The sequence below is a fragment of the Ziziphus jujuba genome, chromosome 2 (genome assembly GCF_031755915.1).
Source record: "Ziziphus jujuba cultivar Dongzao chromosome 2, ASM3175591v1".
Classification (NCBI taxonomy): domain Eukaryota; kingdom Viridiplantae; phylum Streptophyta; class Magnoliopsida; order Rosales; family Rhamnaceae; genus Ziziphus; species Ziziphus jujuba.
In genome coordinates this window covers 32,287,712-32,301,279 of record NC_083380.1, presented here as the reverse complement: position 1 = coordinate 32,301,279, position 13,568 = coordinate 32,287,712, and the positions used below count along the sequence as shown (strand labels likewise).

At 33.2% G+C, this 13,568-nt stretch overlaps 1 protein-coding gene and 1 long non-coding RNA gene across 2 annotated transcripts; one reads left to right on the top strand and one right to left on the bottom strand.

Annotated features, from left to right (window-relative positions):
- Window positions 1–1,472: 1,472 nt before the first annotated feature.
- Window positions 1,473–2,478, top strand: LOC107419412 (uncharacterized). The gene is made up of 2 exons (XM_016028170.4): window positions 1,473–1,632; window positions 1,786–2,478. The coding sequence occupies exons 1-2, from the start codon at window positions 1,588–1,590 to the stop codon at window positions 2,275–2,277; spliced, it is 537 nt and encodes a 178-aa protein (XP_015883656.2). The 5' UTR covers window positions 1,473–1,587; the 3' UTR covers window positions 2,278–2,478.
- Window positions 2,062–6,571, bottom strand: LOC132800633 (uncharacterized). The gene is made up of 2 exons (XR_009635848.1): window positions 4,986–6,571; window positions 2,062–4,579 (listed from the first exon to the last, which is right to left on the bottom strand). It is a non-coding gene; the product is annotated as an uncharacterized LOC132800633 (long non-coding RNA).
- Between the last annotated feature and the right edge of the window lie 6,997 nt (window positions 6,572–13,568).

The following is a 13,568-nucleotide window of genomic DNA, read 5'->3' as shown; positions in this document are numbered from 1 at the left end:
TCTTTGTATATGTCTGTTTCATAGTACAAAACTAATTTGTCACCTTATAATGATTATTTGTGTATGATTGTTTCATAGTACAAAACTAATTTGTCATCTTATAATAATTTGTACTATATGTTATAACATATAAAGATTCTTTGTATATGTCTGTTTCATAGTACAAAACTAATTTGTCACCTTATAATTATTGTTTAATATATATATATATATATATATAAATATATGTATAAGCTGGTATAGAAAATGATGTGCTTACCATGATTTTTTGTATATATATTTATATATATTTAAAGTAATATTATAGTGTGATCCGTCCACATGCATATCCGTATAAAAAATAACATTTTGATGAATCAAAGACAACGTTGTTGAGAAAAAAACATCGTCTTTACTGTTACACAAACACAGTAAAAATGAAGTTTTTTTTTTTAAAATATCGTATTTGATGGGGATCCGCATACAGACGGACCGCATTATAGACACGCCCTATATATATATGAACTGGCATAGAAAATCATGTGGTAATACACCAATATTCAAAAATTAATCTCAATTTTAGATAAATGTGTTATAAAAAGAATTCAATACAATTTATAAAATAGCAAAAGATGATTGCATTTGAATATCATCTAGTTTGGAAAAGTTGTGTTTTTAAATTTTAAATTCAAAAAGTTCTAATTTAAACTCTCAAATTTTGATTTGTTATATTTTGGTCTAATTATATTTTTGACGAACAGCCGTTAATGGTTTAAGAGTATTAAAAAGGAATTTTTTAAAAAAAAATTATAGGATTTAAATTATGACAAATCAAAATTTAAAAAGTTTAAACTGGAACATATTATATTTTAATATTAGTTAAATTTGACGGAACCATTAGTCATTGTTAGCCAAACAATCCAATTATATTAAAGTACAAAAATTGAAACTTGAACAAAGAAATTAGCATATTTTTGAATTTGAGGGTCAAAAGTAAAATACCATATTGGATGGTAACCAAAATGATATTAAACAAGTTTTTAATTTTTTTTTTCCTAATATATATCTCAATATTATAATATTTTTTATGACTTTAAAGGTGTGGATGGAAAAGGGTTTACCATTAGATCAACTTTATTTATTAAAATAATTATCAAAAAAAGTAGTTGAGATAAATGATATATTGTATTAAAATAATATATATTCATAGTGTTATTGGTCGACATGGAATCGTTCATGGGCGAGAGCGCCCTTAATTATGATTATTTCATAATACTTAATTTATTTGTCATCTTATAATGAATGTTTCTATATACTTATATATTAGACAAGTTAAGAGACATAGTATTATTGTATTAAAACAGATCTATATGTTATTATTGGGCCATGCATGAACTTGTTTATTGTCGAGACCTCATGATTGTTTTCATAATACGCAATTTAGTTTATTTGTCAAGTTATAATTGATGTTGGTTCAGTTGTAATTACTCACGTTCTCCTTCCTCTGCGTAGGATGTCTATAAATAATAGGGAGTCTGATAGCCTCAACATCATGCCAATATCGATCACTTAGAAAAACTCAAGTCTTATTTCTCAAATTAGCTCAAGATGAAGACGGCTTTTGCTCTCATTACCCTTTCATCACTTCTCTTGGTAAGCAATATTTCTCTTATCAATTTTTTTTTTAATATATCCTTAACATCATATGGAAAACGAGGATGAACTAATTATGATCAATTAGGAAAAATAAAAAAAATTTAATTGTTGCAACTTTTTTTCTTTGTTGGCCGGTGGTGGCACGTGTAGTTTTCAGGCACCGTTCTTGCAAGGAAAGATCCGGGAGACTACTGGAAGAATGTAATGGAGATCGAATCCATGCCGGAGGTGCTTCAAATCCTTGTCAATGGTAAATTAAGAAATAATGGTGACAATTTTGTCAAGCATTTGGATAGAGGCAATACGCGTGGAAGTACTGATCAGCCTAAATATAAGGACTTAAATGCAGACAAATGGTCCAACTCTGCTATATTTTATGGGAGATTTGATCGACCTCAAGTTGGAAATTCTGAGCTCAAAGATAAGTCTGGTAATAAGGATTTAAAAGTAGACAAATGGTCTAACTCTGCAGTACTTTATTGGGGATATGATAGACCTCAAACTGAAAATACCGATGAGCTCAAAGATAAGCCTTCCAATGACAACCAGAACCAATTTGCACCTAAAAATAAGGATTTAAATGTAGACAAATGGTCTAACAGCGCTATACTTTATTGGGGATATGACCGACCTCAAGTTTAAGTCTTGTATTCTCAACCTGATACCTTTGGGTCTTTGTCTAAAAAATAAATAAATAAAAACATAGCTTTGGATTGTTCGTTTGGAGTTTGGCCTCTTCTAACGAGGTAGCTTTTGGACTTTTATGCTATAATATATCTATGTACCTGTATGTGTGCCTAATAAATGATGAATAATCAAATAAATTACGTTTGTTTAAGAGAAGGTGTTTTTTTTTTTTTTTTTTTTTGAATCTTTTATTTTTTATAGTTTTACATATTTCTCTTCTTTCGGTTAGTTGAAGATACTTCCGTTGATATCTGATTTTGTTGCGGGAAATACCTTTTATGTCAGTGAGTTTCTTAGTTAACAGAGTTTAAAAATTTTTAAGGATAAAAATAACGTTTTGTAAAGACTATTGATATTAAAAAGTTAGGAATGTTAATAAAATTTGTAGTGATATTTAATTATTTTATTTTTGGGTCATAGAGAAGTAGGAAATTAGTAAATAATCTTGTTTTTTTTTTTTTTTTTTTTTTTGAATCAATAAAACTAACCTATACCTAAGTCAACCCTTGTACGTCAGGCAAAATAAAAATATAAAGCCACTCTAGGCATTCAGCTACCCAAATATGTTGGCTAGATTTTTTTTTGTTACAGATTATAATATATTATAAATTAAAGAGGCGAGAGATTTTTGAATAAATCCGGAAGCCAAAATCTTGATATGGTCCCAAAAATCTTGATGCAGACCCAAGTCACCCAACCCAAACCTCTGTTTTACGGCTTTCTTCTAGGATTAGGCTATACTGATAGTTTTATTTATATAAACCATTGATTGTACTAGACTTGAATATTGTCTTAGGAAGATTGTACGCAGACAAAGTGGTCAATAACAATGCCATGTTTTCTGTTTGAGAAAAGGAAAAATTTTATTTAAACTCTTTCAATTTTGTTTTAATATAGTTAAATTTATGCTTAAAAAATTATATTCAAAACTTATTTATAAGTTTTTTTCTTTTAATTTTTACAGTTAAAATTCACAAATATAATTATCATAAAATTAAGAAGGTCTAAATCAAATTTATCCATTTATAAAAAGAGCTTGATGTCATCTAATGGGTTTGATTTTAAAGAGTTAAGAATGGGGTAGTAATTCTAGTTTGCATTTTTGCACCATACCTTCTATTATACTGAATTCGTACCAATGCCTTTGAAGTCTTTGAACATGCAACCGCGGTCTAAAATTTTCACCTTGTGATTTTTTAACTATTAAAATGTATGTGCACTTGACATAAAGATATTCCACTCTCCTAGTATAATCATAATCAAAATTTTTTTCTGATTAATATAATTTAACATTTAAAAAAGTAACATTAAAAGGTTTTATATTGATGCTACCACTGTTTACAAACTTTAAAAGATATTAACGCTAATTTGATACTATAAATGATAAAGTTGTAAAAATAATAAACTAGGGATGACAATAGTGCAAAATCCCTAAAAGTTAGAGGGTATGAACCAATTACGTTAAGAATTTTAATTAGAACCAATCACAGAAATTTTATGGTTGCACTATGGTGGATATGGTCTGTGCAACTGAACTAGTAGAGGATGAATAAAAAACAAGAAAGAAGATGATTATATAGTTGCACTATGGTGTATACAGATGAATCCAAATGATCCAGAAGGAGAAGCTGAAAGCTACAAATGCCTCCAAAGCCTTTCGTATGTCCACAAGAAAAGCCTGTAAATGATGAATGGTTGAAATTAAATTCGAGATACTCAAAACCAATTTTAGATGATGAATCCAAAGAGATCAGTGAGATCGTGGAATCATGCTAAGAGATAGAGTATAACAGTAGTTGATTTGTTGTTTTCACATTTTGTAAGACAAATGTCCTTTATACATCATTTTATTTACTGTTTTTGAACAAAATTCTCATTTATGGTGTGATGAAACTTTGTACCATATTTATCTTTTCTTTATTAGAAACAGAGTAATTTATGTTGGAGAATGATTTGGATTGGTCCAATAAAAATTGGCCAAGAATATTGAAACAAATAGGAACTAATTTTATTTTATTTTAAATGCTTGATGTTTAATTTTCTTTTCGTTCTTCCCCCATTACAAAATCGAACTAAGAGATTTGGTTTATTGCTATCTACAAGTAGCATGGACTTGCTTGATTTCCTTTCTCAAAACAAGTTGAAAAAATAACCATCCAAACCGTAATTCTTGTTTAAAGAGATCATTATTTCCATGTTTCAAAGTGCATCTACTTTTAAAGCCAAGAAGCTCATGATTCTTCTCATTGTCTCATACCTGTCAAACAGAGAAACCCAATTAAAATGTTTATGTATGCAATTAGTAATCATTATTTTCCTCTCAAGATTCCAAATTTTGTATCTTAATCAGCAAATTTTTGTAATAAATCTTCAAAACAATATAAATAAATAAATTATTTAAAGAAAAAAAACCTTTTTTGTGCATTTATTGTAAACATAGTCAAAACAAGCATGTTCTGAGTGCTTAAGCAGTTTTCCCCAATTCGAAGTCTATACTATATTTACAACAAGAAGCTCAGATTTTTTTTTTTTTTCTTTTTTTTTTTTTGAAGTACGAAGTTACGGCTTTCAAAGCCCAAAATCTAAGCGCTCGTATTTTTTCTTGTTCTCTAAATATTATTACATCTGTGCCACGAAAGCTACTAAACCCTTTCCTTATTTACCTCAAAAACTCTCAGTGAAGCAGAGCAACCAAACATGGCGTTGAAGGCTCTGTGGGGTTTGGGTTTATCCAAACCCATAATCACCATGAATACGACGATGCAGAAGAAACCTGCGGTTCTATACCACTATCCTTGCCCAGACGGCACTTTTGCAGCACTAGCAGCTCACCTATTCTTCTCTGCTGCTTCTTTTCCTGTGATGTTCTTCCCCAACACCGTCTCGGAGGTTGGTTTCTCATTTGCTTGCTAACTGTTAGCACAACTCCATCTGGTGCTAATGCAGCAGCTGCTTCTGACGTGTCTTGTGATAACTCTTTTAATAACCAACAGATATTCAAGTAGCTGGTTTGTCTAATCTGTTTAGGAGTTGTATATGCTTCAACTAGTGTATTCTAGATATGATAACAATTGTGATAAAGTTGAGCTTATCACTTATGTGTTTGGGACTCACGTGAGACCCTCTGTCTTGTATAGTATATATATATATATATATATATCACTGCTCATTATAATAATATAAAAAGAAGGAACTCTTCCTCATATAGCACATATTTTTCAAGGTATCAGACCTTTAAGCATACTCAAACAAGTTTCTCGATCCAAATGGCCAGTCCTTCCACCACTTCTTCTGCCGTTATTCCTGTCTCAGTCATTCCATCTTTCTCAGATATTACCCTCCCAAATTACACTTTTCCCTTTCGATTAGAACAACACAATTATATTATATGGAGATTGCAAATACTGCCAGCCATTGTTGGATGTAACATGGAAGCCTTTGTTGATGGAAGTCTCCATCCACCACCTCGTACTATTGTCATGCGTAATGAAGCAGAATTACAAACGACGGTGCCGAACCCAGTTTATCACCAGTGGAGACGTCTTGACCAGGCACTTGTTGGCTGGATTTTATCCTCCATATCACCTGAAATTCATACACAGATCACCAAGGCATCACATCAGAATTACAAACGACAGTGCCGAACCCAGTTTATCACCAGTGGAGACGTCTTGACCAGGCACTTGTTGGCTGGATTTTATCCTCCATATCACCTGAAATTCATACACAGATCACCAAGGCATCATATCAGAATTACAAACGACGGTGCCCAACCCAGTTTATCACCAGTGGAGACGTCTTGACCAAGCACGCCGAACCCAGTTTATCACCAGTGGAGACGTCTTGACCAAGCACTTGTTGGCTGGATTTTATCCCTCCATATCACCTGAAATTCATACACAGATCACCAAGGCATCACATCCGATTACTGCCCATCAGCTTTGGTCCTCTATTGAAAGCCTTTTTGGGAGTCAATCAAAGGCTAAAATTATGCCAAAAAAATGGTTGAAAATTTAACTAATAAAAAAATTAAAATATTTCAGGCTGATTGGGGTAGTGAATACCGACCTCTCAAGACAATTTTAAATGATTTTGGAATAATCTTTCAACATCCAGTCCTCATACTCATAATCAAAATGGCAAAATTGAAAGAAAACACTGCCATATAACTGAAACTGCTCTCACTCTTCTGGCTCAAAGTTCCAGAATGACTTTCTTAATTAACAGGCTTACTACAAAGGTTCTCAATTTTAAATCTCCATTCCAAAAATTATTTCATGAACATTTTGATTTTTCTTTTTTAAACTGCTTTGGTTGTGAGTGTTTTCCATTTGTTCGTCCTTACAGATTAAAAAAGTTTAGTTCTCACTACGAAAGGTGTGTTTTCATTGGTTATAGATCCTCGCATAAAGGTATAAGTACTGTTTAAGTCTTCTTACTGGCAAAATATATATTTCTCATAATGTTATTTTTAACGAAGAATGTTACCCTTTTCCCGCAAAAGCTGGACCCCACACATGATAATATTACGTCTAACACATCTTCTTCTTCATTATTTTTTCCATCTAATTCTATTTTGCAGGCCCAGAACCGATTGGTTTGTGTTCAGTTGGAGCCCACCTTAGCATCCTAGAGCCGATCCAACTCCTCCTTGTTTGGACTCAATAACAACAACGATGGGTTTCCTCCAAACATTTCTACTCCCAGGTTGTCTTCCTCACCCGATCCACCAGCTCCATCATTGTCTTCTTCACCACTACAGAATACACGAGTATACTCCACTCTCTTCGTGCTTCTTCTTTCCATTGATTCAGTCCAACGCACCCTGTGAATCCCTCACATTAGTTCGCCATAATCACCTCTGGCCATACCGATGCCTACCCGTCCATCCACCAATTCTCTCTCTATGCCTTTCTGTGCCATTGCCGACTCTCACCCATCTCAACAACCAGTCCACTCCCCTCAAAATACTCACCCAATGATAACCAGAGCAAAGGCAGGTATAATCAAGCAAAAATTTTACCTTGCCACCACTTGGTCAGCTTCTCCTTTTGTTGAACCACCATCAACGGCTTCAGCTCTCCTCTGCCCACAGTGGAAACAGGCCATGAACGCTGAGTTCCAAGCTTTACGAGCCAATCAAACACGGACCTTGGTGCCTCCTCAACCTGGTCAATGCCTTGTTGGTAACAAATGGGTGTTCAAAGTAAAACAAAATACTGATGGCTCCATTTTACGTCAGAAGGCTCGTCTGGTCGCCAAAGGCTTCCATCAAAAGCCTGGGTTGGACTTCCATGAGACCTTCAATCCCATTATCAAGCCTTCTAATGTTCGTAATGTATTGTCAATTTCTGTTTCTAGAAACTGGGATGTGAGGCAAATTGATGTAAACAAGACCTTCCTGAATGGAGTCTTAACAGAAGAGGTATTTATAAAGCAACCAGATGGCTTCGTTGATCAATCTCAACCAAAACCAGTGTGTAAATTGCATCGGTCTCTTTATGGTCTTTGCCAAGCTCATCGAGCTTGTATGACAAATTAAAAACGACCTTATGTATGTGGGGCTTTTACAACTCCAAGATGGACTCCTCACTCTTCATTCTTCATAGTTCACTCGGCATTGTTTGGGTTCTCATCTATGTTGATGATATTCTCGTAACCGGTAACAATAAGAGCTTAGTTGACAGGTTCATTCCTAGGCTAGATACTCATTTTTCTCTCAAGGACCTAGGCACCTTAAATTATTTCTTGGGCATTGAAGTTCATCGAAATGCCACTGGTATGCATTTATCTTAAACTGCTTACATTGATGAGCTTCTTCAACACACAAACACGGCCGCCTGTAAGGCCAGTCCATCTCCTGCGAGTTCTTCTCTTCAACTTACTACTGTCGTGGGAGCTCCTATGCATGATGCTTTTCTTTACCGGAGTACACTTGAAATGTTACAATACCTCACGTTGACACGGCCAGAAATTTCTTTTAGTGTTAATAAGCTAAGTCAGTATATGCATAATCCTACAGAAGTTCATTGGTCTGCCTGTAAGCACATTCTTCGATACCTTCAAGGTACCAAGCATCATGGGCTCTTACTTTGCCCTTCTAATCATCTGAAGCTGTCCAGATTCAATAATGCTGATTGGGCATCGAATGTTGATGACTGAAAGTCTACTAGTCGGTATTGCATATATCTTGGTGAATCTTTAGTTTCTGGTCATCCAAGAAACAAAGTGTAGTTGCTCGTTCTAGCACAGAATCTGAGTACTGGGTTTTGGCTGTAACAACTTCTCTTGGAATTAAAACTTTTAACCAATCAGGTTCCTATCCTCTGGTGTGATAATATGGGTGTTGGTTCTCTTGCTGCCAATCCGATTTTCCATCAACGAACAAAGCATATCAAGATTGATATTCACTTTGTTCGTGATAAAGTTGCCCAAAACACTCTTGAAGTTTGCTACATTCCGACAATGGATCAGATTGCTGACATCTTTACCAAGAATTTATCCACTTCCAGGTTCCATCATCTCCCAAGCAAGCTTAATGTGGTGCCACCCACATATCGCTTGAGGGGGGATGTTAGCACAACTCCATCTGGTGCTAATGCAGCGGCTGCTTCTGACGTGTCTTGTGATAACTTTTCTAATAACCAACAGATATTCAAGTAGCTGGTTTAGCTAATCTGTCTAGAAGTTGTATATGCTTCAACTAGTGTATTCTAGATGTGATAACAATTGTGATAAAGTTGAGCTTATCACTTATGTGTTTGGGACTCTCGTGGGACCCTCTGTCATGTAATATATATATATATATACCATTGCTCATTAGAATAATATAAGAAAAAGGAACTCTTCCTCATATAGCACATATTTTTTACTAACTATTGCCATTTTGTTTTCTCTCTTTCTAATTCTCAAATTTTTTTCTTCTTTTTCCAGGAGTTTAGAGGTGGTGGGCATGGAAATGTGAGCTTCTTCATGCTAAGCTCAGTGGAATTTGAGCAATGGAAGGTTTGCATGAATGTTTGAAATTAAACATAGCCAAAGTTCTCGCATATGTTTTATGCCTAGCATTTTAATATGCTAAGTCAAGGAGCCATAGGTTTCTAGACAAATTGTAAAGGCAAACATGTTGGTTAGTTTTAGTTGATCTTTTCTTAGCCAAAAAATAATCAATGTCCAGTGTACTTAATCACAGGGGCTTCAAGGACAGAAAAGGAGAGGGGGAGAGGTGGCCTTTTTTCTTTTTTTTCTTTTTTTTAAAAAAAATAATTGTTTTTGGCTGTTTTCTTTCTCATTTCGTAATTTGTTGTGTTTTGTTATAGGATATTCTTTTTATTTTATTTTCGAAATAATAGATAGAAGATTCAGTTTCCTTACATCGTTCTTTTGTTTTTTTTTTTTTTTTTAAAAAAAAAACCTTCAATAGGGGATGTAAAAGCTGGAGGAAGTAGAATGAGATAAGGAAAAAGAGAATACAAATGTTTAGTATTTATAAATTACTTTGTATCCTGGTTATTTTTATTATTATTATTTTTTTGTTTGAGAAAAAGAATGTTTGATATGGACTTTTTCAATGAAAAATACATTTTTTTTTTTTTTAAAAAAGAAAGGGAGTAGAGACCATGAATTCTTCTCCAATTTTCGTATTATGGTAACTATATTGAGAGTCAAGATGGATTATACTCCCCTTTAATTAGGTGAATTTTAACTTTTGAAAAAAAAAAAAATTTATAGAAGTCCACCCTAATAAGAAATCCTGGCTACATCCCTCCTTGTATACTAAACAATTAAAATTTGTGAGACTAATTTCTATATGTTAAGAAATTTTTTTATGCAGGTTTTTCAAGCAAAACTTGAAGGTTTGATGGTTATCAAATTCTATTCTTCTGGTAATTTTTCCTGCAGCTTTGTTCTAAACAGGAAGAATCATACTTGGAACTCTATTTGTTATTTGTTATCTACAAATGGAGAAGGCTGCATTTATCCATGTATAACATTATCAAAGAATTCTTGCAGACTAATAATGACCTCATGCCAATAAGGTATTCATACTCCAACATAACAAAGATGACTAGGGGTTTCAAGGATAAATTAGGTCAAGCAGGTTATGGTTTAGTCTATAAAGGAAAGCTTCGTGGTGAACGTCTTGGAGCAATCAAGATGTTAGAAAAATCTAGGGCTAATGGACAAGATTTCATCAATAAAGTATCCACCATTGGGAGGATTCACCATATCAATGTGGTGAAAATGGTTGGTTTTTGTGTCGAAGGATCAAAGTGCACTCTTGTTTGTGATTTTACACCTAATGGATCTCCTAATAGATATCTTTTTTCTCACAAGAAGGAATTAACTCCTTAGATTGCAAGATAATGTGTGAACTCTCATGTAGAGTGGGTTGTGGCATCGAATATCTTCATTGAGGATGCAACATGCAAATCCTACATTTTGATATTAAGCAGCACAACATTCTTTTGGATGAGAATTTTATTCCAAAGGTTTCTGATTTTGGGCTTGCAAGATTATCCCCATTAGGCAATAGCATTGTCTCTGTTACTACAGTAAGAGGAACCATGGGATAGATAGCTCCAGAGCTATTTTATAAAAACATTGGAGCTGTTTCTAACATAATGGATGTTTACAGTTTTGGAATGCTATTGATGGAAATGGCCAGTAGAAGAAAGAATTTGAATGCAGCTGCAGAGCATGCAAGTCAAATTTACTTTCCTTGATGGGTTTATGATCAATTGAATGAAGGAAATGACTTAGAAATGCAAGATGAAACAGAGAATTAATAAAAAATAAGAAAGAAGAAGATTATAGTAGCATTGTGTTGCATACAGATGAAACCAAGTGATTGACCAACAATGAATAGAGTCAGAGAAATGCTTGAAGGAGAAGTTGAAAGCCTACAAGCGTCCAAAACCTTTTCTGTATCCCCGATAACAGCTTCCTAAAGCTGAAAGACTGAAATCAAATTCAAGATTCTCAACAATAGCTTCAGATCATGATGACTCTGAAGAGATTAATAAGATTAGACAATCAAGTTAATAGATTTAGTATCACAATAGGCCATTTGTTGTTTTCACATTTTCTAAGACAGATGAGCTCTATCTATTATAATTGTTTTAGAACGAAATTCTCATTTATGGTGTGAAAAAAGTTTGCATCAAATTAATCTTTTGTTTGTAGAAACACAGTAATTTATGTTTGGGTATGAGTAAAATTTATCCAATAAAAACTGTCCAGGAGTATAAAATCAACAGGAACTAATTTTTTTTTTATTCTTTTTTTAAAGTTTCAAAGATAACAAGTAGGATGTATTTGCTTAATTGTCCTTCTCAATTCAAATTGGAAAAATAATGATCCAACTGGATTGGCGTTTAATAATCTTCATGAGCCAAAAGCTTTCAGTAAAACTTTGTTCTTTTATTTTTCATTTCTTCTTCTTCTTCTTATTTTTTTTTGGGGTTATTTTACCACATTCAAAATTATTGTTACAATATGTTTTTAACGAAACCATCATTTCCATGTTTCAAATTGCACTTTGTTGCTAGCAAGTCAAGAAAGCTCATGATGTCCTCATACAACGTATAACAATTAAAATATTTATGTTGCGCAATTAGTAATTGTTTCTTTTTATGTTTTTATCGAAACCATCATTTCCATGTTTCAAACTGCACTTGTTGCTTGCAAGTCAAGAAAGCTCATGATTCTCCTCATACAATGTAAAACAATGAAAATATTTATGTTTGCAATTAGTAATTGTTTCTTTTTCTTTTTCTTTTTTATTCTTAAGGAAACAATTCAAAACTGTATTTTAATCAGGGATTGATAGAAGAAGGAGTGGAACTACTATTGCTTTTGATTATTTCAAGGAAAGAGTTGGTAGTAACACAGTGGTTAGGGAGAATGAGAGGGTTAGGAGATTGTTTAAGTGCATTGAAGCTGGAGGTATTTGTGAAAATGGAGTCTTCTGAATAGTAAAGCTTTCATTAATGGTTTGAAAGATTTGAATATTGAAATCAAAATGGGGTTTGAATCCATCCTTTTTTGATTAGGTAATTTCTGGTTTTTTCTCTTTCTGTAATTTGAATGAATTGATTATTGGCGTGCCATGTTTAACGATTTACGTGGCAGTTTTCTTTTGGTTAGATGAACAAAAATAAATGTTATTATTGCTAAGACTTGGACTGGTTCTTTGTTCATGCCATGTTTAAAGATTTACGTGGCAGTTTTCTTTGGTTATTTGAATGAAAAGAAATGTTATTATTGCTAAGACTTGGACTGGTTCTTTGTTTTTGTAATGACAATTTTGTTGCTTTTGGATCCACAGACTGAGAGCAAGCAAATTTGAGATTGAGAAGGTTGTTCAAAGATTAACCTTGGATTGGATAAATTAGACACATGTTTTGTCTAGTAATGGGTGCTATTGATAAGTACCCACTGGCATGTGGTGCTCCAGTTAACCAAATGTAGAAGGTAATGGTCCTCTTTTGCTTTGGTGGACTCAGTACCAAGTACCATTTTATTATTACCTCTAGTTATGGCTTCTATAGAAGGTTATCCTCCTCTACTTTTCTTTTAAACCTACTTCTAGTTATGGCTTTTGTGGCTTTAATTGTAGAATGGTTACAAGGACTACTAGATGTAAAATGATAGAAAAGAAAACTCATCTCCATTTTTTGATTTGTTGGTATTTTTGCCCCCAGCTCAAATTATCATACTTTTTCAAAGTTTTTTCCTACTGTCTTTCTCATTGGTTTTGTTGAATCTTCGATAAGAATATGTAGTGGAAAGTATGCCCTAATAAAAGAAATATGTAACTTTTAGTTACAGGTTGCTAACTTTGTAATTTTTTCCTTCTTTCTTTTAATTTACTTTAATGTAGAGTCTTACTTATCTATATGGTGTTTTTTTTTTTTTTTTTTTTTTTTGGAAGTTAAGTCCATCTTACGACTTATTGAAGTTTTTCAACATCAATGTGGTTGGAAAAATATGGCTAAGATATTACATAATATTGGTGATTCTATGTCTGACTAGAGACAATGTTTTCATTTTTCTTTTTTTTCTTTTTTTTTTCCCCCTTGTTTTGAGACTGACCAATTATGAATGAACTATGATGAAGACCTGACCGATTAAAAGTTGACAAAATGGAACTTAAAGATTCGGTTTATTGCTATCTACAAGTAGCATGAACTTCCTTAATTTCCTTTTTTGAAACAACTTGGAAATTGGAATAATAATCATCC

Excerpts from the sequence above, each read along its gene's own strand:
- LOC107419412 (XM_016028170.4), top strand. The coding sequence starts at position 1,588 with ATGAAGACGGCTTTTGCTCTCATTACCCTTTCATCACTTCTCTTG. Across the intron at positions 1,633-1,785 it reads CCCTTTCATCACTTCTCTTG|TTTTCAGGCACCGTTCTTGC; the intron begins GTAAGCAATATT and ends TGGCACGTGTAG.